This window comes from Macrotis lagotis, chromosome 1, assembly GCF_037893015.1.
Source record: "Macrotis lagotis isolate mMagLag1 chromosome 1, bilby.v1.9.chrom.fasta, whole genome shotgun sequence".
NCBI lineage: Eukaryota > Metazoa > Chordata > Mammalia > Peramelemorphia > Peramelidae > Macrotis > Macrotis lagotis.
The window spans coordinates 708,891,395-708,915,667 of record NC_133658.1 but is presented as its reverse complement, the minus strand read 5'-3'; the positions used below and the strand labels follow the sequence as shown (position 1 = coordinate 708,915,667).

At 36.4% G+C, this 24,273-nt stretch overlaps 1 protein-coding gene across 2 annotated transcripts in view; it reads right to left on the bottom strand.

Annotated features, from left to right (window-relative positions):
• Positions 1–24,273, bottom strand: part of CCDC148 (coiled-coil domain containing 148) — a 323,980-nt gene that overhangs the window by 11,933 nt on the left and 287,774 nt on the right. For both annotated transcript variants that reach the window (XM_074215932.1, XM_074215933.1), the window contains one exon: positions 1,434–1,551. In XM_074215932.1, coding sequence (XP_074072033.1) covers positions 1,434–1,551 — 118 coding nt within the window. The remainder of the gene's footprint in view (positions 1–1,433; positions 1,552–24,273) is intronic.

Sequence of the window (24,273 nt, the reverse complement as noted above, 5' to 3'; positions counted from 1 at the left end):
GTAAGTGCCTCACAGTATCCCTTAACCAATGTCCCATTCTAGCACCCTACCTCACTCCCTCTGTTCCTCTCATTTGGCCCTGAAAGTCATAGGTTGATTTCTGTAGTTTGGATCTCGAAGGCTCAGGTAGGGACTATGGGAGGGGGCTGAATTCTGTCTCAGGCTCAAATATGTGTCCTGCTTCTTTCCCTCTGTTCCACTGTTTTTCTCATAGAGATCTTTTGCAGCATGGAAAGCTGTTGCTGTGGCACTAAATTTCTGCATCCTGGAGCTGGATCTCCATAGCACTGGAAGGGGAAAGGCAGGACTAGGGTATGGAGTTGGATTGGTCCTTGAATTGAGTAGTGCTGCTTTGATATTGGTAGCATAGAAGGCATTGGCAGAGGATTTTCTCAGTGAGCTCAGGGGAGGCATCAGTTTATGTATTCACAAATTTTTTCTTTTAGATTCATGATCCTAGATCATGAAGAGAGCTGAACTTGCTTTATTTTGGGTACTATTTTCTGTATTGAATAAGTTTCAAAGATCATGGGGTCATAGAAAATATCTAGTCCATTTTTGCTTCTCCATCACAAGACCTGAAATTCCAGCCCTTTACTTTTTACTGTTATAATCTATCTTCAATACCTATAGAAAGAGAATTATTTAGGAATTAAGTAACCATGACCCACAATTCTACAGAAATGTAGCATTTAAAAGGCAATTATAAGCTCTGTTGAATTGAGGATCTCAAAGCATGGATGAAGTCCTAACGGTTCCTTGCAATTGTTTTAATCCTGGGCTACTACAACAGAATTTTACTACTTTCAATTATTATCAAGGTGCTAACAAACTAGAACTGACACAGAGGCACTGAAATGTTAAAGATGTGGATGAAGTTTAAATATTCTCAGGTCACATCTGACAGCATAAATGTGATCACAATGAACAATTCTGGTCCCTTGAGTGAAGGTCTGTGTGGGAAAGAACAGTAGAAAATCCAGGCTGGACTCCAAGGTCTGCTGCGCACGGCTCACGGAGTAACCTCCGTTGAGCTACTTCCCACGGCCCCAGCTTGGAGTCCAGATTCCATATCTGTCAAATGAAGGAGGTGACCAGAAGGAACTAGGTATTGGCTAAATTTAAATCCTATGATGTGTCTGAATTCTTAAGAGTGTTAGACTTCAAAAAGCATATGTCTTGAAATTAACTTTAGTAATGATCACTTTGATAATATTTAAAAGCATCCTGGGGCAGTTAAGTGGTACAATGGATAGAGCACCGGCCCTGGAGTCAGGAGGACCTGAGTTCAAATCCAGCTTCAGACACTTAATAATTACCTAGCTGTGTGACCTTAACCCCATTGCCTTGCCAAAACAAACAAAAAAGCAAACAAGCCAAAAAAAGAAGCGTCTTTAACTGCATCTTAAAATGCTCAAATTAAACAAAACCACCTGTTTCCTGAGAGCTTCTAGCCTCTTCTCTCTTTCTTCTTGTTCCTTTGTTTCCTTAATGGCCATTTCTTTTTTCTCCATCCAGCGCTTTTCCAGTAATTCCTGTCTGAATTTGACCCTTTAAGTAATAATACAAAAAAAAAAATTAAGCCTGGCAAATATACAGAATAGAACATGTCTCAGGCACCATTTTACTACAGTAGATGTTATTCTAAATCACTTTTCCTTCAGCAGGTCTGTCGTAGAAGGAACTTGAAAAGATTGTCTAGTTTATCATTCATCCTCATAAAATTGTCTATTACTCACTTTTAATCACACTTCTAATAGTCAGTACTGAAGCTAAACTATCCTTCAACCCTCAGACTTATTTTAAATATTTTATAGATTTACAGACTGTTAGAGCTGGAGTTGAGCTTAAAGATCAATTCTTCAGTATTCCAGTGTTGTACCATTCATAAGGATAACACAAATTTTCACCTCGACAATTTGAAATGTTAAAAAAGACAATTCTGATGATTGCTTCAAATAACATTTTTAGTCAGAAGAGTGAGCAAGAAACTCCAATACTGCCCTCAAAATTTTATTACTGTCAGAATATATTTATGAAATATATATATATATATATATATATATATATATATATCTTAAAAATACTTTGGACATTTTCATTCATTTCTGCTCTAGGTTGACCTGTTCTTTGCAGGGACTTTATCGAAATGCACTTTGACATCTGTAGATGGCAGCAAAAAACATAATTCTTCCTTCAGCATTCTTTCCACTTGAGCTATTCCATTCCCCTTGAAATTCACAACTAATAAAACAGGGCAGAAAACTATCTAAATATCTAATCACATCCATTCAGTGTGTTGGGGAGGAGAGTTACTTTCATAAAACAATTACAATATTCTTCTGAAGTCAGACCAAATATTAAAGATATAAATAATTCTTTCAGACATGCTAAGTGCCAGGCTCTCTGAATAGCAAGCACTATGCCACTAACACCTTTATCTTCCAAATTCTATCAATTCTTAATGGTTTACATTTAATGGTTTTTGTGGGGCACCTGGTAAGCCTAGTCTTTGGGAACACATCTATAGGCCCTTGCTTCCCAGGAGAAGCAGCAGAATATAGAGGAAAGAGCAATGAATAAGGGAGTTTTGAGGAACTAAGTTTAAGTCCCAGCTCTTCCCCTTATTATATGTATGTGACCTTGACAGTTCACTTAACTTCATCTACAAAATAGAATAGATGGTCTTTCTCTAAGGTCCCTTCCCAATCTAAATAAACCCAATATGTAATGAATCCCTAATTCTCTATCAGAGCTGCAGTCCAGGAAAGGTTCTTTTTACTGAACATAACCAGGATTTAATAGTTTAAAATTTATTTTTAAGCTATGGACTATATTGCTCCATCTCTCACCTAATCTTGTCATATATGAATATTTTCTTATACCATAATGAGGTCCTATTCAATTTTAACAACTAGTGCAGGATAAGTATCTGTGATGGTTCAATTAAAGGATAACCTGAGATTTCATGATACCACATCCTAATTTTCACAACCTTCATTAATTTTCACTTCCTTTAGATATATAGGGATAAGTGCTCTTATAGCTACAGTTAAGGTTTCAGGATATTCTATTGCAAAAATAAAAAAGAGCTGACTTGTGCTCAGAGGCAAGTGACTTGAAAGGCATGAGAGTCAGTAGGAGGCATTCCTGTCTAGGTCACAGGAAAGATGGATCACTGGCTAAAGGAGCCCTCCAGTTATCCCCAAGCTTAACAGGGTTACCATAAAGGTCGACTTGGCAGTTCAGTGAAGTGAATTCAGAATCATCCCAAATGTCTTCATTTTTAAGGATAATGTTATTGAAATTGATCTTCAAGAATTAACACACAGGTGCGCGTACACACACACACACACACACACACACACACAAACACAGATCTGCTTTCTATGTTACTTTCTTTCCTCTATGGTGAGTGATTTAAATAACCTCTTAGCAAAAAAAAAAAAAAAATCAGCTGTTGATACATTTCTGGGGAAAAAACAAACTACATAACCCAATGTATCATCTGGAAAAATTTCCCATGCAAACATTTCATCATCATCATCATCATCACCTTTTCTTCCAAATTAAGCCATGGCTATGAAGGGAAGCCTTGGCAAATGGTTCAAATCACTGATTGCTAAGGCTGGATAGTGAATTCCCAAACAGGACTCCTGACTTCATCTCACAACCTTGTTTTTCTCATTGCTTCTACAAAGGCTGAAAGTGCTATACAGAAAGAGTACTTTCAAGTACTCTGGGGGGAGGAGAAGCATCATGCTGTTCAAAAGCAGCAGCTGCTGTAGAATCAGGTGCAGCATTAACTATGATCTAAAGAGGATTTGGTTTAAGCCTCGGGGCAGAGCACAGTTGCCCTGACTTGAAACTTCCCAGTGGAAAGGGAGAGTTTATCTATCATTTAGAAGCCCATTTCCTGTGTGCCCCACACTCAAAGGGATCAGCATTCAAATGCAAATGATTTTTGTTAAACACCTTGAAGTGTAGTACCAAACTCCCTTTGCTTCAGAAAGTGTTGGACAAACCCAATCTCCTCCCACCTCACTTTCCTTTTGAAGCCAAAGCTTACTCCAGATTCAAAAGAGGTTACTTTAAAGGCTCTGCAAAGCGACAGGCAGGAACAGTATCTACACAAGCTTTCCCCACCCCCCCACCTTTTTTTAAATTGGTTTGGTAGGGAATGAACTAAAACATGAAGATACATGCAAGATTTTTACTGATTGTAGTCTAATGACTGATTTCCTCACTTATATTTTTCTTAGTTATACACACTTTCCATTAAAGCAGGGAAAGGCTGTATTACAAACACAGACACACACACAGATGGTAATTTTTGCTGAACTATTTTTTCTCCTTTCTTTTTTTATTCTTTGTTACAAGGAAAGGTTTCTGGGTAAGGTTGGGAGATCTAAATTCAGAAACGAAGGTGATATAAAAAACAAAGAATATCAATAAATTCTTTTAAAAAAATACAGGAGGAAAAAATAAATGCTATCAAAAGCTCTCAGCCTGAGGTAGCCTTTTATTAAAAGAGATATGAACCTCTTTCCTAGGAAGGATTTGTGTAGCTCTAAGGGGTGAATGTCTTTTATCGCTTCATAAAGGAAAGCTTGCTTGCTTACAGAAAGTAAGCTGCCCCATTCCAGATTTCTGGGTTCCAATCTGCTTAAAAGGACATAGATATGAACCTCAGGAATAGGGACTTTAACCCAGAAACAATGGAGCTGAAAGATGGTGGTGAGGAGGGTTAGAATTAGGTGGTTTAAGGGGGAGTGCCTTGGAAAAGCATTGAAAATATCATAGTTAATCTATCACCAAAATAGTAACAAATAAAATGTTTGACCTAATGGTCTTTCTGCATCTTCTCCCTAAAATTCTTTGAGTTTAGAGCATTAGGTAAACAACAGATGAAAGAATTTGATTTAGATAAAAATACAGCAAGGACCATGCCAAGAACTGGTTACTTCAAGCCTATCATTAATTTGAGGATACTCTTATGAGAGAAGGCTTCAATAAGTGAAAGAATTCTTGATGAACTTCTGCACTACACTCAATTCTCTAGAATGAATCTCTTCCCCCCCTAGACTAATTGCTGATCATGCCTGACCAAAGTCAATCCTAGATTACTCCTACCATTTACTCTCTACCTTTTAATTCCTATGGTGCTGAACAGACTTGGAGAAAATCACGAAACCATGCTGCCTGGGTCCATTACAATCTTGTATAATCTCAACTTGACCTCACTGCCTGAAAAGCAATCCTGAATGATTTTCAGAAAGTCCTCTCTTGATCTACCCTCACCTCATCCTGTCATTCTCTAATCTGAAAACTGCCTCATTCTTTGAGACCTCACTTCCTCACACTCCATCATCTTAAATCACTCACATAATGTATTTCCCCCATGTATAAGACACACATTTTTTTCTAAAAATTGGGTTCTAAAAACTGGGAGTGTCTTATACAGTGGTTGTAGAGTTTTTACTTGCATTTTCCTGCTTTTTCGTGCATGTTTTGTGAGCTCATTGTTTCACATTTGTTAGTGGTATATTAGGTTCCATTTTGCCACATTTTGCCCATAAATAGCTTGGAAAAGATTTTTATACAGTGTTGAATTCAAGTTCAAAGTGATTCAGTTTGCAAAATGGAATGGAATTCATGCAGCTGAACATCAGTTTGGTCCTCTCCAACTGAGAAAACAATCCAAGACTGGCTACAGGAAGAAGAAAGCCTCCTGAAAACACCCTGGCAGAGGAAGGCCAGGAAAGACAAGTCAGTCAAGCGGCCTGAGATAGAGAGGGAATGGAAGAGATGGAGTGAAAAGCCATTGGAGTTCCTGTGTCCACAAAAATGGTTCAGCATGAGGCCAGAAGAATTGCTGATGAAAAAGAAGTGACAAAGGAGGACACACCTGGTGTTTCAGGTTCATGAAACAGGGACTTGCCAGGGAGAGCTTGTGGTCAACCACAGACCAGAACACAGGCAGGATAGGGATCAGAGCCTCTCCTAACACAGTGGTTTGTCATCAAATGCAGATGAGGATGAGCTAATGGGTGGGAGTTTTGACAGTGATGAGGAGTTGTATGAATTTGATGAATAAAACTTGAGTACAATAACATTTTTTTTTAAATTTCAGGCCCCAAAATTAAGGTACATCTTACACATGGTGAAATATAGTAACCCCCCCCCCCACTCCTCCTTAACACCAGTCCTGTATGAGGTGTTTGTTCTTTCTCCTTGCCAAGGCCAATTCTTCTACATTCCTCTACAGTTAAGTGGATCAGTGGATAGGATGCCAGACCTGGAGTATGGAAGATTCTTCTTCCTGAGTTCAAATCTGGATTCAGAAACTTACTTGCTGTGTGAACCTGGGCAACTCACTTAAGTTAAAATCCTGTTTACCCTAGTTTCCTCATCTGTAAGATTAAATGGAGAAGGGAATTGAAAACTACCCCCAATAACTTTGCCAAAACAAACCCAAGTAGGGTTTAGTCAGATATGACTGAAAAAATGGCTAAACATCATCCTTAATCCATGATCTTTATTCTGACTCCATGCTATCAACTTTCTGCTTAATAAGATCTAGTGAATGAATATCCCCTACAAGATAAAAAATTAAAAAAACTATTGTTTTGGGGTGGCTAGGTGGCGCAGTGGATAAAGCTGGAGTCAGGAGTACCTGGGTTCAAATCCGATCTCAGACACTTAATAATTACCTAGCTGTGTGGCCTTGGGCAAGCCACTTAACCCCATTTGCCTTGCAAAAACAAAACAACAACAAAAAAACTATTGTTTGACTTTTAAAATCCATCTTCAGTTGATCTCTTCCTACCTTTCCAGTCTTCTCACATTTTATTCTCCTTCATGCATTCTATGGTCCAGTCCCACTGGCCTCCTTCCTATTCCTCACACAACATATTTCATCTCTCTTTTTAAAATTTTAATTTTTTCCAATTACACATAAAGATAATTTTTACCATCTGTTTTTTGTAAGATTTTGAGTTCTATATTTTCCTATCTTCCTCTCTTCCTTTCTCCTTCCCCATGACAATAAGTAATCTGATCTAGGTTAAACATGTACAATCAAATTTCACATAGTTCATATTAATCATGTTATGAAAGAAGAATCAAAACAAAAGAGAAAAAATACCACAATAAAGAAAAAACATAAAATAAATTTTAAAAAAGTGAAAATTGGGGACAGCTAGGTGGTGCAGTGGATAGAGCACCAACTCTGAATTCAGGAGAAACTGAGTTCAAATTTGACCTCAGAAACTTACTAATTACCTAGCTGTGTAATCTTGGGAGAGCCAATTTATCCTATTGCCTTGCCCCCCAAAAAAGTGAAAATTGTATGCTTTGGTCTATATTCAGACTCCATAGATTTTTCCTTCTGGATATGGATGGAATTTTCCATCACAAGTCCTTTAGAATTGTCTTGGACCATTAAACTGCTGAGAGGAACCAAGTCTATCATAGTTGATCATCACACAATGATGCTGTTAGTATATGCAATGCTCTCCTGGTTCTGCTCACTTCACTCTGTATCAGTTCCTTTAAGTCTTTTCAGGTTTTTCTGAAATCTACCTGCTCATAATTTCTTAGAACAATATTATTCCATCACATTCATAATTTGTTCAGTCATTCCTCAATTGATAGGCAACCCCTTCATTTCCAATTCTTTGCTACTACAAAAAGTTGCTCTAAATATTTTTGTACCTCTAAGTTTGTTCCCCTTTTATGATTTTTATGATTTTTATGATTTCTTTGGGATACAGACCTAACAGTATTATTGTTGGATCGAAGGGTGTACACAGTTTTATAGCCCTTTAGGCATAGTTCCAAATTGTTCTCCAAAATGGTTGGATCAGTTCACAACTCCACCAACAATGTATTATTGTCCCTAATTTTCTCACATTCCCTCCAACAATGATCATTTTCCTTTTTTTTCCATATTAGCCAATCTGATGGGTGTGAAATGATACCTCAGAGTCATTTTAATTTGCATTTCCCTAATCAATAATGATTTAGAACATTTTTTCATATTACTATAGATCACTTTAATTTCTTCATCTGAAAACTGCCTGTTCATATCCTTTGATCATTTATCAAGGAATGACTTGTATTCTTATAAATTTGACTCAGTTCTCTATATATATTTTAGAAATGAGTCTTTTCATCAGAAACGATAGCTATAAAATTATTTCTACATTCTTTCTAATCTTGGTTGTATTGGTTTTATTTGTGCAAAATCTTTTAAATTTAATTTAATAAAAATTATCCATTTTGCATTTTATAAAGTTCTCTTTCTTTTGTTTGGTTATAAATTCCTCCCCTCTTCACAAATTTGACAGATAAACTATTCCTTGTTCTCCTAATTGGCTTATGTCAATCAGGTACTCATTTCAACCCATTGAAACTCTTGATTGTCCATCATTGCACTGGCTGTTCCTCAGGCCTAAAATGTTCTCCCACCTCACATCCTTTTAGATTCCTTGGCTTCCTTCCAGACTCAGCTCAAATTAGACCTTTTGAAGGTGTCCATTCTTGATTCATTCTAGGCTGTAATCTTCCCTCTGAGATTACCTTCCAACTACTTTGTATATGTCTTGTATATACATCATGATGATGATGATGATGATGATGATGATGTTTGTTCTCTTTTTTGGGGGGGTTTTACAAGGCAGTGGGGTTAAGTGACTTGCTCAAGGTCACACAGCTAGGTAATTTTTAAGTATCTAAAGCTGGATTTTAAACTCAGGTTCTCTGGACTCCAGGGCTAGTCCTCTATCCACTGCACCACTAACTGCCCCTATACGTAGTTATTTAAATGTTTCCCCCAATACAATGTGAACTCCTTGAGGATGGAGATAGGGTTTTTGTCCATCTATGATGTCTAGTATGATCTCTAGTACATAGTAGGCACTTAAGTTGGGTTTTTTTTAACTAATTGATTGATAAGAGAGAAGCCAGGCTATGGCAAATGTCTAAGATTCTGTTTCTGCTTTCTTGGACAGTCAAGGATCTGTGATGTTAAAAAACATAAGTCCTTAATGACATGGACCAGCTATATAAATAATGTCATGGCTTCTGGGGCAGTGATAAGTACAGGCAAGAGAATCATGCAAGTACAGAAGTAGTCTTAAAGCTTGAAGGGACCATCCAGGACAACTCATTCATTTTTATACATAAGGAAATTGAGACACAAAGAGGAAGTCATTTTTGCCCAGGACTCACAGCTGGCTCACAGGAGAGTAAGGAATAGAATATGAAACTTCACATTTGGAAACTTGTTAATTTATGGGGGGAAAAGATCACCCTACAAACTATATGGGGATTCATTTAATCCTTTTGAGATCATCATGTAGATTTGTGTACAGAAATATTATTTTGCCTCAAAATACAGTATGATTAGAAGCATTACCTAGTCAAGTTCATAGAGTGAATTTATCTGACATTTTTAATATCATAAAGAGAATTGTAACTCTATTAGGCAGTTTGATACTTCAAGAACCTTGTAAATACAGATGTTATTGTTATCAGCATAGATTTACACACACTGAAATCCCTTTGCAATTTGTAAATTGTGTTTGTTGTGACCAAAAATTCATAACCTGATGGCCAATGTAGCAATGAACCTTACTAACTATAGTCAGGCTGGTTGGTGACCATTAGACAGATAGGCTCCAGACCTGAACTTGAGCCTTTGTGACATGGTGGGCCTCAACTTTGCATATATTTTATTGTCATGACCTTTGAGAGGATAGGGTCACATCCATGCCATGATGAAGCATCAGAAAAGGACTTGAGGAGGGGTTCAGGCTGTACTGGAATGAATGTGGTCACAAAACATTTCTGGTAGATTTTTTTTTAAACATGTTATTTGTATGGCACTTTTCCCCACCAAGGGGAAATCATAACTTTTATTGGCTATACAGGAAAGGAAGTCATGTTGAGGATTTGTCCCTAATATTGATAGAATGCTGAAATCCCTCCACTGTATTACAAATAAAGAAAAATGTTTTTAAAAGCTAAAAGCTGAAAAGTGAGCTTAGCTGCTTAATTCTATGCTACTACTTTTTTTTTTAAAAAAAGGGATTGTTGATAGGCGCATGCAATTACTGATAAGCATAATTTCACTTAAAATGTTTTCAGATTCATAAATATTCAAAACAAAACAAAAATACCACATTACTGGAAATGGGACTTATAAAGCTATGCCTCTAATATGTGCAACCACATTTTTAGTCACTGATGAATGATGCTCTTTACTTTATAAAATCGCTGCATTTCACCACTTGGATTTAACTATATTTAGCCTCTGCTAATGATTACAACAAATGACAAATGAAACATTTTAGTCTGTTCTCATTATTAAGGAGATACACATCAAATTTAGAATGCTTCTCTGTCTCTGCTTGCGGTAAGGATGGCATAGTAACTGCGACAACAAAAGAAACCACAATCCTTTTCCTCAAAAAGATTTAACCAAATAAGAATAATAAAACTTGGCTCCTACAATACTGTCAGAAAATCCCTTTTATACTCCCTTTCTTCCTTCCCAGGCCTCTTATAACTTCTGTGCAAATCAGACATCAAAAGGGTCATAGATTTAAACAGTGATTCAGCAGCCCAGGGCAATGAAGTCAAGTCTGATTTTCTATCAACATCGAAAATGATTAGAACCAAGCTTTCACCACCACCCTACAATTTAGCATTCTTTTCTCCTGAGGTAAAACCAGCATAGAAGAACATGACTTCCTCAAGCACCTTGGGGAATACCATTGTTTTAAAAGTAACTTTAAAAAAGATAACTTCAAAAGCAAAAAATACAAAATAAAAAATCTTAAAGTGCAAATTCCCAAAGTTGAGGCTTTTGAACACATACATATAAGTTTAAAAAAAACCCATTTTGTTCTTTCTTTTAAATTATGTATATATGTGTACACACATGTATATATCTATCACATGCACATGTGTATTTATGTATACAAATACATGCATATTTGTATGGTGAGAACATGTGTATATATAAATGTATATACAATAAAAAGAATAGTATGTTTTATTTTTGATACATGTTCATAGTCTACTATAAAGAATCTATTCAGGGCTCCTTCCTAGGAGGTTTATTACTTCCCTAACTGGTATTTTTTTTTCTCTTTCAAGTTTCAACAATTCTCCTTTGAGGCTGTTTCTCTTAAGTTTGGCCTCTCAAACACTTTTATTTTCTCTGAATATGGACAGAGGGGTGGAGTTCTGGAAAGGAAGTTTCTTTTCATCTTCAAGGACAGACACCCACACAAAGCATCTATTACATTCCCCAGAGAGTGAGAACTTTTCTTCCATACTTTTTCTACCAGATCTTAGGAGAAAAAGAATGCAACTCCTCTCCACCACCAACTTGACAAATTCTATTGCTTTGGTATCATTGGGGGGGGGGGGGGGGGGAAGGGGGGGGGAAGGCAGTGATGCCAAAACCATTATCCTGTAAAAGCAGCAAAATCAGACCAATCGAGACATGCGGCTTATGTTTAGTGCTCCACTGCCAGATTGATGAAAAGGAAAACCTTTGAACTAGGAATCCTTCTGACTAACCTGTTAAGCACTCAAGATTACCAGAATAGGTATGAAGAAAGAAGTTAGCAAGACCCTTTAACATCATTGTGTGTGTGTGTGTGTGTGTGTGTGTGTGTGTGACTGGGTTTAAATGACTTGGTTCTGAAATGAACTCAGGTCTTCCTGACTCCATTGCTCACCTAACTTAATATTATTTTTAAAATGGGCCCATATCTCCTCACCATTGATGAATGTGGTCAGAAATGAAAATCTGAAATCTTATACTTTTCATTCCAATATCCTTCCAAGGATAAGAAGACTTTCCTCTATGAAGAAAAGGAAGGAATCCTGGGATAGAAATTTATAAATATTTATAAATATATTTATATTCATTTATGTAGTGCTTATACAATTACACAGTGTTTTCACATTCTTTTGCTTATTTTTATCCATAGTTTAACTTTGAGAAAACTAAAACAAAGAGAAGTTATTTGCCCATGGTCATATGGTGATAGGTAATGCTTATTCTCAGATCCATATCTTCTTGTACTAAGTTCATCTCTCTTTATACCACTGCGTTTAATATTTGCATTTTTTTGGTTGATTGCTTTCCTTTATATGCTAAGAAGACCAAAGTGCATTTTACAGAAGATAAAGCAAAAATCCAGTGGAGTCAAAAGACCTGGGAGGTATGTCATTAAGTCAAAATTAACAATTACCTCTTTTGGTTAAATTTTACCTTTGTATTGCCTAGTTTAAAAAAAGGAAGGGGTGGGTTGCTAAGCAAAGTGACAGTATATATGAAAAAGAATTTTTAATTTTCATGGTATTTTCTTTGAAAAGAATATGACATATATGAATGTGTTTCTGGCATTTAAAGAAAAAGCTATAGCTACTCAAGCTGGGTAGATGAGGATTACCTCCATGCTACTAAATTTCACTTAAAATATAGTACTTAAAAAAACGAACAGTTTTCCCTGTATTATAGCAGTTCATTATAACACAACTCATTATTTTCAAAGGTTTCAAGATACCTAAATTATAGCTTATAAAGCATAAAAACCATACTATCAAAGCCTGTTATGACAAGATTAGTCTACCAAAAATGGCCATGTGTCCTGTTCACTCCAAATCAATGTATTTACTTTATGACAGTTGGCAAGTATCAGAGGTATCCCTTAACCTAAGTAGAAGAGGATATTTTATTTCTGAAAAATCATAGCAGGGACCTGTGTCTGAGCGGATAAAGAGTTAGCTTTGAAGCCAGGGAAACTGGCTTAAAGACTTGTTGATACACATTGGCTATGTAATCATGGAAGAATCACCTGAACTTTTTTTTAGTGCTCTAGTCAATTCTCTAAGAGTATAAATTGAGAATGTGCTTATTTAGAAAAATTAAAAGAAAGAAAGAAGTTATAGAAAAATGATGATGTGTAAAGGAGCCCAGTTCTCCCTCAAATATCTCCAGTGGAGCTCCATGAGAAAGAATAGTGATAAATACAAAAAAAGATATTTAGTATACTATAGATATATGCTATATTCATAGAATCCAGGCAAAGATATATGCTAAAGCCATAAAGAACTCTATTCTGTCCAGGGCTGCACAAAAAGATTTTCAGAATCCTGAGGAAGAGAAAAGTGAAGGAAAGTAGAAAATAAAGGACAAAGTACCTCAGTCCCACAACAAGGAACAAAATGAATTTTATTTTTGTTTTGTTTTTGTAAGGCAATGGGGTTAAGTGACTTGCCCAAGGCCACAAAACTAGTAAATATCAAGTGTCTGAGGCTGGATTTGAGCTCAGGTTCTCCTGACTTCAGGGCCAGTGCTCTATCCACTATATACCAAACCAGGAAGAGACCATCCAGTCACATAAAGAGACTAAACCAGGTCAATGACAAGGAAGGCAAGGGGAAACCCAGGGGCCTACTGCTTCACACCAGATGAAATCAAATTAGCAAACTCACATGTGACCCTCAAAATATAGGTAACCCTGGTCCAATCCAGTATCCAAGTGATCCTGGCCCAACCCAATATCCAGGCAACCAGACCTTCTGACAGAGGAAATTACTGATCAAGAGTTGTGTATAATACAAGTGAAATGGTAGGCACATTCCTTACCACTATCACATTCAGTATCTTCAGTGATTTCAACTTGCCAAAGAGATATGTAAAGAAATAATTTTGTTATGTATATATATATATATATATATATATATATGAAATCCATTCTTTTTCTTTAAATTGAGTTTATTTAATTAAATTTAACAGTGACATTATAATAATTGATGATATTTATCCTTCATTCTCAAAGAAGGCCACAATATCAGCAGGTGACACTTTGACAAGTATGTAAATTAGATGTGAGTGAAGGGGAGCTATGTTAAGTCACCAGTTTCACTTTCTCCTCCAGATACATCTAGGTCCAGTGACCAGATATAAATCAGGAGGACTGGAGATGCCCTGGATGAAAGGCAATCAGGGTTAAGTGACTTGCCTAAGGTCAAACAACTAGTAAGTATCAGTTGTCTGAGGTTGTATTTGAACTCAGGTCCTCCTGACTCCATGGTCAGTGCTCTATCCAATGTAAAGCATTTTATACACATTATTTTAGTCAGAGTTCTCAAAACAACTCTGCAAACTAAGTGCTATTATCATCCTAATTTACAGAGGAAAAAAACTAGGGCTCAGAGAGATTATGTGACTTGCCCAGGGTCATCCAGCTAGTAAGCAGCAAACCTCTCAAGTCCAAGTCTCCATTATAGCATTATATGCAAGGTATGGTGCCAGATGCACCATGGATGCCAGATGCACTAAAGACCAAAAATTATAATTCCTTGCCCAAAGAGCTTACAGTTTAGTAAGGAGATGAGACATATTCAGTTAGAGGAGGAAAAGTCTTCTCTAGCTAGAGGGATCAGGAAGGCCTTGTGCTAAAGATGAGACTTGCATTGAGGTTTGAAGAAAAAGGACTTCAATAGCCTCAGACTTGGGCACCCCAAACCTGGTCACCCATTTTGCACCCAATCACTTAATCTTTATAGCTTTTCCCTAATTGTTAAAATTTTAGTCTATCAGGCTCCTCCTTATCATGGGAGACAAAAGTATTCCCTAAAGTTTCCTTTTACAGAAATAATTGAGTCCTATTTGCTATGAGTTCTTTATTTCCTCTTCCTCATATCATATCACTTAACTGCCTTCTACCACTATCTCCTTATCTGTCTCGCGAACCTTGATGTGACTTTACTCTTTTCCTAGGCTCATTCCTTCCCATCTCCTTCAACAACTTCAATAAACTCTACTTCATCACTTATTTTCCATCTCTCCCTGTCCACTGGCTCCTTTCTTATCACCTACAAGCAAGCCCATGTCTCCCTCATCTTTAAAAAACACAAAACACTACAAAAAAAAAAAACTCACTTCCTTGCTGTTAGCCAATATCTCTTCTGCCCTTTGTGATTAAATACTTTGAAAAGGCCTTTATACTAAATACTCCCATTTTTTCTCTTCTTACTCTTCTCTCACTCAAGTTAACAGTGATTTTTTTAGTTGTTAAATCCAGTGATCTTTTCTCAGTCTTCATTCTCCTCAACCTCTCTGCAATTTTTGATACTGCCAATCACCCACTTCTTGATATTCTTTTCTTCTGGACACTCCACTACTCTCTCCTGATATTCCTGTCTCTCTGACAACTCCTCAGTTTCCTTATTTCTTTCCTCATCCAAACCTTTAACTATAATAGAGTCCCATAGGATCCTGGGTCCTCTTCTCTTCCTTTGTACAACTTCACTTGTTGATCTTATCAACTCCCATAGATTTAATTACCATCTCTTTGCTACTAATTCTCAAATCTACCTATCCTACTCTAAATTCTTTGCTCCCTTCCATTCTCACATCTCTAAATGCCTTACAGATATTTCAAAATGAAGGTTCATTAGATATCTTAAAGCCAATATATACAAAATCAAACTCATTCTCTTTTCCCCTAAACCTTCTCCAACTTCCTATCTTCCCTATCACTGAAAAGGGCAACACTAACTTTCTGGTCCCTCAACTTCACAACTTAGGAGTCATCCTCGATTCTTCACCATTGCTCAATTGCCAAATCCAATCTATTGCCAACATCTTTTAAACATCTCTCAGACACAACCCCTTCTCTCTGACACTGCCACCTGGAGTATTGTAATAACCCAGTGACAGGGCTGCCTTTATCAAGTCTCTCTCCTCTCCAATCCATCTAAATTTATCCACTAAAGTGATTTTCCTAAAATTCAGGTCCAATCATGTCACCTTCATCCACTTATAATCAATTTTAGTGGCTCCCTATTTCAAGATCAAACACAGAAGGTTCTTGTTTTGTATTCAAAGACAAACAGAAACTGGACTATGTGTAGAAGATCAGCAAGGCTTTTTTAAAATGGCCTGCTTTCCAAGCATGGGCCATTGTGCAAATTAAAAATTCTGTCTTTTATAACACAAAACTGAATACTTCAATTACATGCAAGTGCTGGATCCATGACAGGCAAGGGTGGATTGTGGAGCTGCAATACCCTGACATATCCATCAGAAAGATTAAACAGTAGCAAATGCTCCAAGAGATAAAAACAAAATAACATTTCTCTATGGAAGCTTTCAACCCACACAGTCCTAAAAGATACTAACGATAATCCTCCACCCTGAATGAGGGTTGTTCAGATTTGGAAGGGCCATAGAGAAAAAAAAAAAGCCAAAATATTTTGTCAAAGTAATAAATGTGATTGTTTAAGCTTATCGAACTCATACTTGGGATTTTTTTCCTTCAATTAATTGCCAAGGAAGAAATATCCAAAGAAATGGTCATACATATACATATTGCATACACTACAGGTCATTCTTATAGGTGAAAAATATGATGCATTTATATTTAATTTCTTTCCTTCTCTTCCCTTCTTTCCCTTTTTCCTTTCCTTTCCTTTCCTTTCCTTTCCTTTCCTTTCCTTTCCTTTCCTTTCCTTTCCTTTCCTTTCCTTTTCCTTCCCTTCCCTTCTTCTTTCCTTCTCCTTCTCCCTTCCCTTCTGCCACCCCTCTCCCCTCCCCTCTCCTCCCTTCCCCTCCCCTTCCTTCCTCTCCCCTCACCCCTCTCCCCTCTCTCCTTTCCTTTCCTTTCTTCTCCTTTCCTCTACTTTCCCCTTTCCTTTCCTTTTCCTCCTTCTTTTCCTTTCCTCTTCTTTCCTTCCCTCTCTGGTCCCCTCCTCTCTACTTTCTTACCCTCCATTTTCCCCTCCCCTTAAGCCTGGATCTCTCTCTCTCTCTGTCTCTCTCTGTCTCTCTCTCTCTCTGTCTCTCTCTCTCTCTGTCTCTCTCTCTCTCTGTCTCTCTCTCTCTCTCTCTCTCTCTCTCTCTCTCTCTGTCTGTCTTTGTCTCTGTCTCTCTCCCCCCACATCAGACTACAAGTATAGCTAGTCCAACATATGGCAGCTTCAATCTGTTCTGTTTCTGACCTAAGCCACTTCAGTTCTCCTTAGACAGCCTGATGGCTACAAACTGAATTTTTTTTTAAATGACAATCATAATTTTAAATCAGAAAAAAAAAAGGAGAGAGATTATGAGGAAATGGTGTGTTGGGATCTAGAGAAGCCTAATTCTCTTTCACAAATACCACCAGTGAAGCTCTAAAAAAGATGCAATCTTCTATTCTGTCTAGGGTTGCAGAAAAAGACTGCCAGAATCCCTGAGCAAGAAACAGCAAAAACTAGAAGTAGAAGGTGAAGGACAAAGCATCCCAGAACCATGGAAAAGAGGCAGTCTAGCACCAAGCCAGGAAGGGATCATCCACGGATCTCATCTTGGCTCACATCAAAAGATTAGGCCAGGCCAATGAACAGCAAGGCAAAGGGCCTGCTCTGCTTCACAGAAGATGACCAGATCAGGACACTTTCAATCCATCAAATATAGGCAATCCAGTATATAGGTGTCCTGGCTCACCCCAATATTCAGACAACCTGAGACTGAACCATAGGAGACAGTACCAAACAACTACCAAAAGGTCGAATCTATTCTTTGCCACTAAATTCTGTATTGAGCAGGGCCTACCCCCACCAAGGAAGAATACAGGAGCAATATTTAATCTAAGCATTTGCCTTGAATCCAGAGACTGAAGATGAAGATATGAATAAACTTTGAAAACAACACTGAATGCAAAGAAGAAATACCTTGTACTATAAAAACCAAAAAGACAAACCTCAGAAGACAGCAAATCCAAAATAGGTCCAAAGAAAAGGTATCCTGGTAACTAGAGGAGACAAATACTGGAATGGCTAATTAGGAAAAATGGCAAGGAAAATCAATACCTTAGAATATGCAGCAGTAAACCTTATCCAAGAATTAGATCCCCTAAAGTTAGAATGGACCAAGAAGAAAACAACAACCCTACTTCAATAAATCATAAATAAAAATACCCAGATCTTTCAGAACTGGAAGGCAATATATAAATAGAAAAAAAAAAATCCAGCTTTGGTGGAGGTAGCTTTTGTCAATACTCTCATAATTTAGGAAATATATTGCATTAAAATGAAATATCTGCACATCATTAAGCAGATAACAAAAACAGGTCTACTTTGTCCTAACACAGCAAAGATACACAAGAAGAATAAAGGCTCTAAGCTTCTATGGACAAAGATCTCATCTCCATATGGAAATATGCCTGGTCCTCAGGGGAAGATTTAATAAAGAATTCAGCAATCCCCAAGTCTGAGAGGTCCCGATGGCCTATGGTTGGGACTTTTTATGCCTTTAGATGACTATGTTGAAGAAGTTTAGTCAGTTATTGGGGGATAGCTCTGTCTCCTTCTAGGAAAAAATAATTCCTGTTTAAGGAGAGGAGGAGAGGTCAGGGTCTCTCCCATGTTGAAATTGATAGGAAAGAATGTGAATCAGGAATATTAGTCCCATCGCAATCTTATAGTATAAATACTCATTATTAAAAACAAGCAGGGAAACTATAATTATGCTTAAAGGAATCATAGTTAACAAATAAGTATTAATAGTACAGCATCTAAATACATAAAAGAAAATCATTTCAGGGAGAAAGTAACAAAATATAATGAGAGGGATCTCAATGTACCCCATACAGACTTAGATAAATCTAATAAAAAGATAAACAAGGAAGAAGTTAAGAACCTGTAAAGAAATATTTTAGAAAAATCAGAGCTGGTAGATATCTGGAAATTATTGAGTATAAATTTACCTGTATGTAGTTATACATGATATCTTTGCAAAAATTGACATGAACTGGGACATAAAGTCTTAAACAAATTCAGAAAGGCAAATATACCATATGCATCTTTTACTGATTAATATTGAAATAAAAATATATTCAATGAACAGCCCTTGAAGAAAGAATTAAAAGTTAATTGGAAACAAAATAATTAGTCCTAAAGAAATGGTCTGTAAATGAACAAATCATAAAAACTAAACAAAATATTTATTAATTAAACAAAAATTTAAAAGACAAGACACCAAAATTTATGGAATGCAACTAAAATGATCCCTAAGGGAAAGCTCCTATATAGAAATGCTTTTATCAATGAAAGAAAGAAATCAGAAAATTAGACATGAAACTAAAACAGCCCTAGAAAAGCAATAAATGAATCCCCCCAACATAACACCAAGGTAGGAATACTGAAAATAAAAAATGAGTTTCACAAAATTGAAAGTAAAACAAACACTGAATTGATAAATAAAATTAGAAGCTTTAGGTTTGGGGGAAAGAGGAATTAACATAAATACACAGTTAATTATTTTCATTTTTTTTAAAAGAAGAGGAAAACCAAATTACAGAAAAAAATGGAGAATTCACCTCCCCCCCAAGAAATAAAGGAAAAAATAATAAATTATTTAATTATAAGCCAGAAAAACTTATGAAAATTTAAAACACAAACATTAAAAGGAAAAAATATATAATTCTAATAAAATAGAAAAAGAAATTGGATTAGTCATAAACTATTCCCAAAGAAAAACTCTAAGGACAATAATGGATTTATAAGTGAATTATATCAAACATTTATAGTACAATTCATTCCAATTTTACACGGTACTTTTCCCCTAAACCAAAGTGAGACAAAGTAAAGCAAGGTACCTAAAACCTTGTATTTCTAATAAACATTGATAAAAAATGATAAGAAAAATATTATCAAGTAAGTGCAAGATATTTTTAAAAATTTTATCCAATGATCAGGGTAAATGTATAATAGGAATGCAGGGTTGGTTCAATAAAAGAAAAAACCATAAACACAACATATTAATAACAAGAACTAGAAAAATCACATAATTATATTAATGTATGCTGAAAAGTCTTATTAAAACACTAGAAATCATAAAACCAAATGAACATTTCTTTCTTTTTTTTTTTGGCAAGGTAGTGGGACTAAAGTGACTTGCGCAAGGCCACACAGTTAAATAATTATTAAGTGTCTAAGGCCAGATTTGAACACCAGGGCCAGTGCTCTATCCACTGCACCACCTAGCTGCCCCCAAAATGAACATTTCTTTAACATGGTAAAGAGGTATCTATCTAAAATCAAGTAGAAGCAGTATATATGTACAATGAAGAAAGTCTGGAGTCCTTTCCAATAAGATCAGAGTAAAGTATGGCTAACCACTATCATTAAAAAAAAAGGGGGGGAACATGAAAAAATAAGTGAAACTATACACTTTGTACACATGTTATAAGATGGTGTTTCTCAAAAAACCTTATAGAGATAACTAAAAAAAAATAAATTGAGCAGAGTTTCAGGATATTAAAAAAACACAAAAATCAACAGTCTTTCTATATATTACCAAGAAAAAAAAGGAAAAGATAGAAAAATTCCATTCCAAATAACTGAAGAACTGTCAACATAAAACAACTCAAAACATTACAGAAATAAAGACCTTATTTATTTTTATTATTATTTATATTTATATTGATTTCTTATGGTCAGAGTGAAAAAATTTAATAAAACTGACAGTTACCCCAATCAGTTTAGTTTTGTTTAGTGTTATAAAAATGACTATGTTTATATTTAGAAAAAATAAAATTCATCTGTAAGAAAAAGTCAAAAATCTGAAGTAGTATCAGATTTCAAACAATCATCCAATGGTTAAAAAATAGAGACATTAAATAGTGGATAAATTAAGTATAAAGCTTACAAAAGAAAATGAATTTTGGGGTTCAATGAACCTTAAAGTGCCTGGAAAGTTGGAAAGCAGTCTGGCAGTAATTAGATCCACACCAACATTTCACAAAAATATACCATAATAAGCTCAAAATTGATATGATTTAGACAAAAATAAAGTGGAAGAATAAGGAAGAAATTATGATTCAGCTCTATAGATAGGAGAATAATTCATGACCAAACAAAGGCTAGAGATAGAAAGAATTAAAGCAGTTAAAATGAGAAAGGAAGCAAAACTGGGGGAGAGAGCATCTTCATAACAATAGAGAGACAATCTTTGATAACTATCTCGTGTTCAATATGTATATTAGGAACTGATTACAATTTATAAGAGCCATTCCCCAAGAGATAAGAAAGATCAAAGTACACCAAAGCACAATAGCCATAGTTCACAGCCCTTGGACTTTTATGGGGCTACACTCTTTCACTTTCTCCTTCCCACCACACAGTGCTTATCAACAAAGCTGGGTTATCTTGAAATGTGTGGGTTATTATGGTCTAAGCATTGACTCTCACTAAAATAATGCCTTCTCTCTAATCTACTGCCAGCATGGTCCAGGTGTGGTGTTCTATCCAGATATATGTCCATTACTAATGTAAGAAATATAAACAAAGTATTGATCTGGATTCTGTCGAGTCCACAACTCAGTCACTGTTCATTCTACTAACATTCCTTACCCACTTTTATAACATGTTTATATCATCAATTGTTAATTAGAAGAATGACTTATCCATTTTATGTCTTGGACTCATATTTAGAAATGTCTCTTCCTTTACAATTTATATTATTTATCTACCTTAATTTAAAGTCATAATATAAAAAATTGAATTTAATTAGATTGATTTGATGTTTGTGATGCCATGACAAGTCCATGAATTGAATATGAGTGAGAGGGTGCTGTGCTAAGTCACCAACTTCAATTTCTCCTCCAGGGCCATCTGGATCCAATTGCCAGATTTGAATCAGAATGACTGGAAATGGTCCTGGATATGAGACAATCCAGGTAAGTGGTTTGCCCAAGGTCACACAGCTAGGAAGTGTCTGAGGTCAGATTTGAATTCCCACCTATCCTATAATGTCATTAACTCTAACTTCTGTCTCCTCCACAATATCAATCCCTCTCCCAAGCCCTTAATCCGGTCCGTTTCTATCCCCTTCAACAACTTGCCTTTTCACTCATTCCTTTTCTTTCTATAATCAATAAGAGCCAAAACAATTTGGGTTTCAGGTTTGGTCAACAAAGATCCCAACTCAAGTTTATCTTGGTCACCGTTTTGGTTCTGATGACTCAGAGTGAATGTAAATAGCAATTGTTTCCATTTGGGGCCAGAAATTCTGAGGGTCTTCCCCTCCTATATTCTTTTTTTTGACTAGGTAAAAGAGCCCTATTTTTAGTTTTTGCAATAAATGGCAAGGATATTAATCATAATGCACCTAGTTCTAGTTACAGTCATAGTATTTATAATATAGAAACCAAGAGCCACAAGGAATAGAAAACTAATATTAGGGACAAATTGCTGCTCCTTCCTTATAGGAAAGGGCTTAAAAAAGGGATGCCCTAAAAATTGCCTGCCTTGAACTAAGCACTGTAACTGAGTGGAATCATTTTGTGATTCAAAAAAGAAAAAGCAATTCCAAATGTATCAGCAGATGAAGAGATGCAATAACTTTTTTTTAAAAGTAATTGTTTTGTGCAAACAAGTCAATGAAGAGACACAGCAGCCAAGAGGAACAAAAAGATTTGAACCACAAAGCAGCCTGGTACTGGACAGGACAAGATGTGCATTCATCTTTTTAGCTACTCTCAAACATGGGTAGCAATATTATCCGGGTCAACCTCAAGGAAGAGTTGTTACACATAGTTTAAAACAGAAGGTAGCTGAGTGAGACATTAGGGAAAACCTACTAACAGAATGAGAATGTACCACACAAGGAGGTTACAAATCTATTTCAGAAAAAAAAAAACTTTACACTTCTGGGTTAGAATCTGGCACTAAAACTGAATGAATTTCAGGAGGTTCCTTCTAGTTATAGAAACAGGTGTAAATTTGCATAATAGCTTGAATAGGCTTTAAAAATATAGATACACAAGAATTGTGCTTGTGTAATGGCTTAAAAATTCTGGTTTTATATCATATGACACATCTCATAATGAAGACTTCATTGACAGAGATTTAATGATGGATTGGTGTTACCCTTAGGGCAGCTAGTTGCCACAGTGGACAGAATGTGGATTTAGAGTCAGTAAGACTAGAATTCAGATCCAACCTCAGACACTATGTGACCCTGGGCAAGTCACTTAACCTAATTTGCCTCAGTTTCCTCATTTGTAAAATGAGCTGGAGGAATAAATGGCAAACCATTCTAGTATCTCAACTAAGAAAATTCCAAATACCACTGAATAACAATAAAAATATGACCATAAATGTATATGATGGAGTTTATGTTAACCATATATTTCTTGAAGTAGACAAATTAAGAAAAAGCATAATGAATGTTTACAATTGTAATACTTGTCCTTTGATTCAAAGAAGACCATGCCAAACAAATTAATGGTAGTATGAACTGTACATTATGTTTATTATAGTGAGGAACATGTTGTGTAAAGACATTCTTTTCATTTGCCTTTTCTAGAATCATTTCACCCTATGACCAGACTTGATCAGAAATAGGACTTCTGGTGATGGTCTAGATACTTCAGTAGTTCTTGGCCTATGAATATTATTTCTCCCCCCCCCCCCATATCAGCGAGGCATCTCAGTGCTCCAGCAACACCAGGCAAAGCTCCAGTGTATGATATGTGGCAACAAAATAGAAACTCACAGTGTATGAAGCACTTTGACATTTCAACAACATGTGACAACACAGTTAATCGAAAACTGTCTTTCAGTGAACTAATCGTGGCCTTTCCTTTCAGACCTTCAATCATATTCCTTCCCTATACCCCCCTCCCCAGAACCCAAAGACTTTGGTTTCCTGAAAGCTGCCTGGTGGGGTTGGCATGATTTATAGTCAGAACTATGATGGTATCTGATCATCTTCTAACCTCTAACTTTCATTCTTAATTAATGAAAACATTCTTGGTGAATGCTTTTACTCTGGTCTGGTTTGCACCAGTCTTAAGAATTTCAGCTCTAGGGTGGGTGGAGCCAAAATGGCAGCATGAAGGCAGCAATTCCCAGAAACTTGTTCTCCCCCCCCCCCCCCCCCCCCGGCCAAACTCCAAAAGCCATCAAATTATGACTCGTCAAAATTTAGAGAAGCAGAATGCACAGAAAGATTGAGTGATACAATTTTCCAATCCAAGACAACTTAGAAGTTCCGTAGGAAAGGTCTGTTTCACCGGGACCAGGGGTTGGAAAAAAGCTGCAGCCACAGTGCAGTCCAGGGATCACTGGAAACAGCTTGAAGGGGTGGTGAGAGAACTCTGCCACACTAGTGTGAGTGTGGAGCAAGAACCAGCCTCAGAGCAGCCCTGTGGTGAGACCCTGCAGCAGGAATCAGAGAAGCCAGACTGCACATCC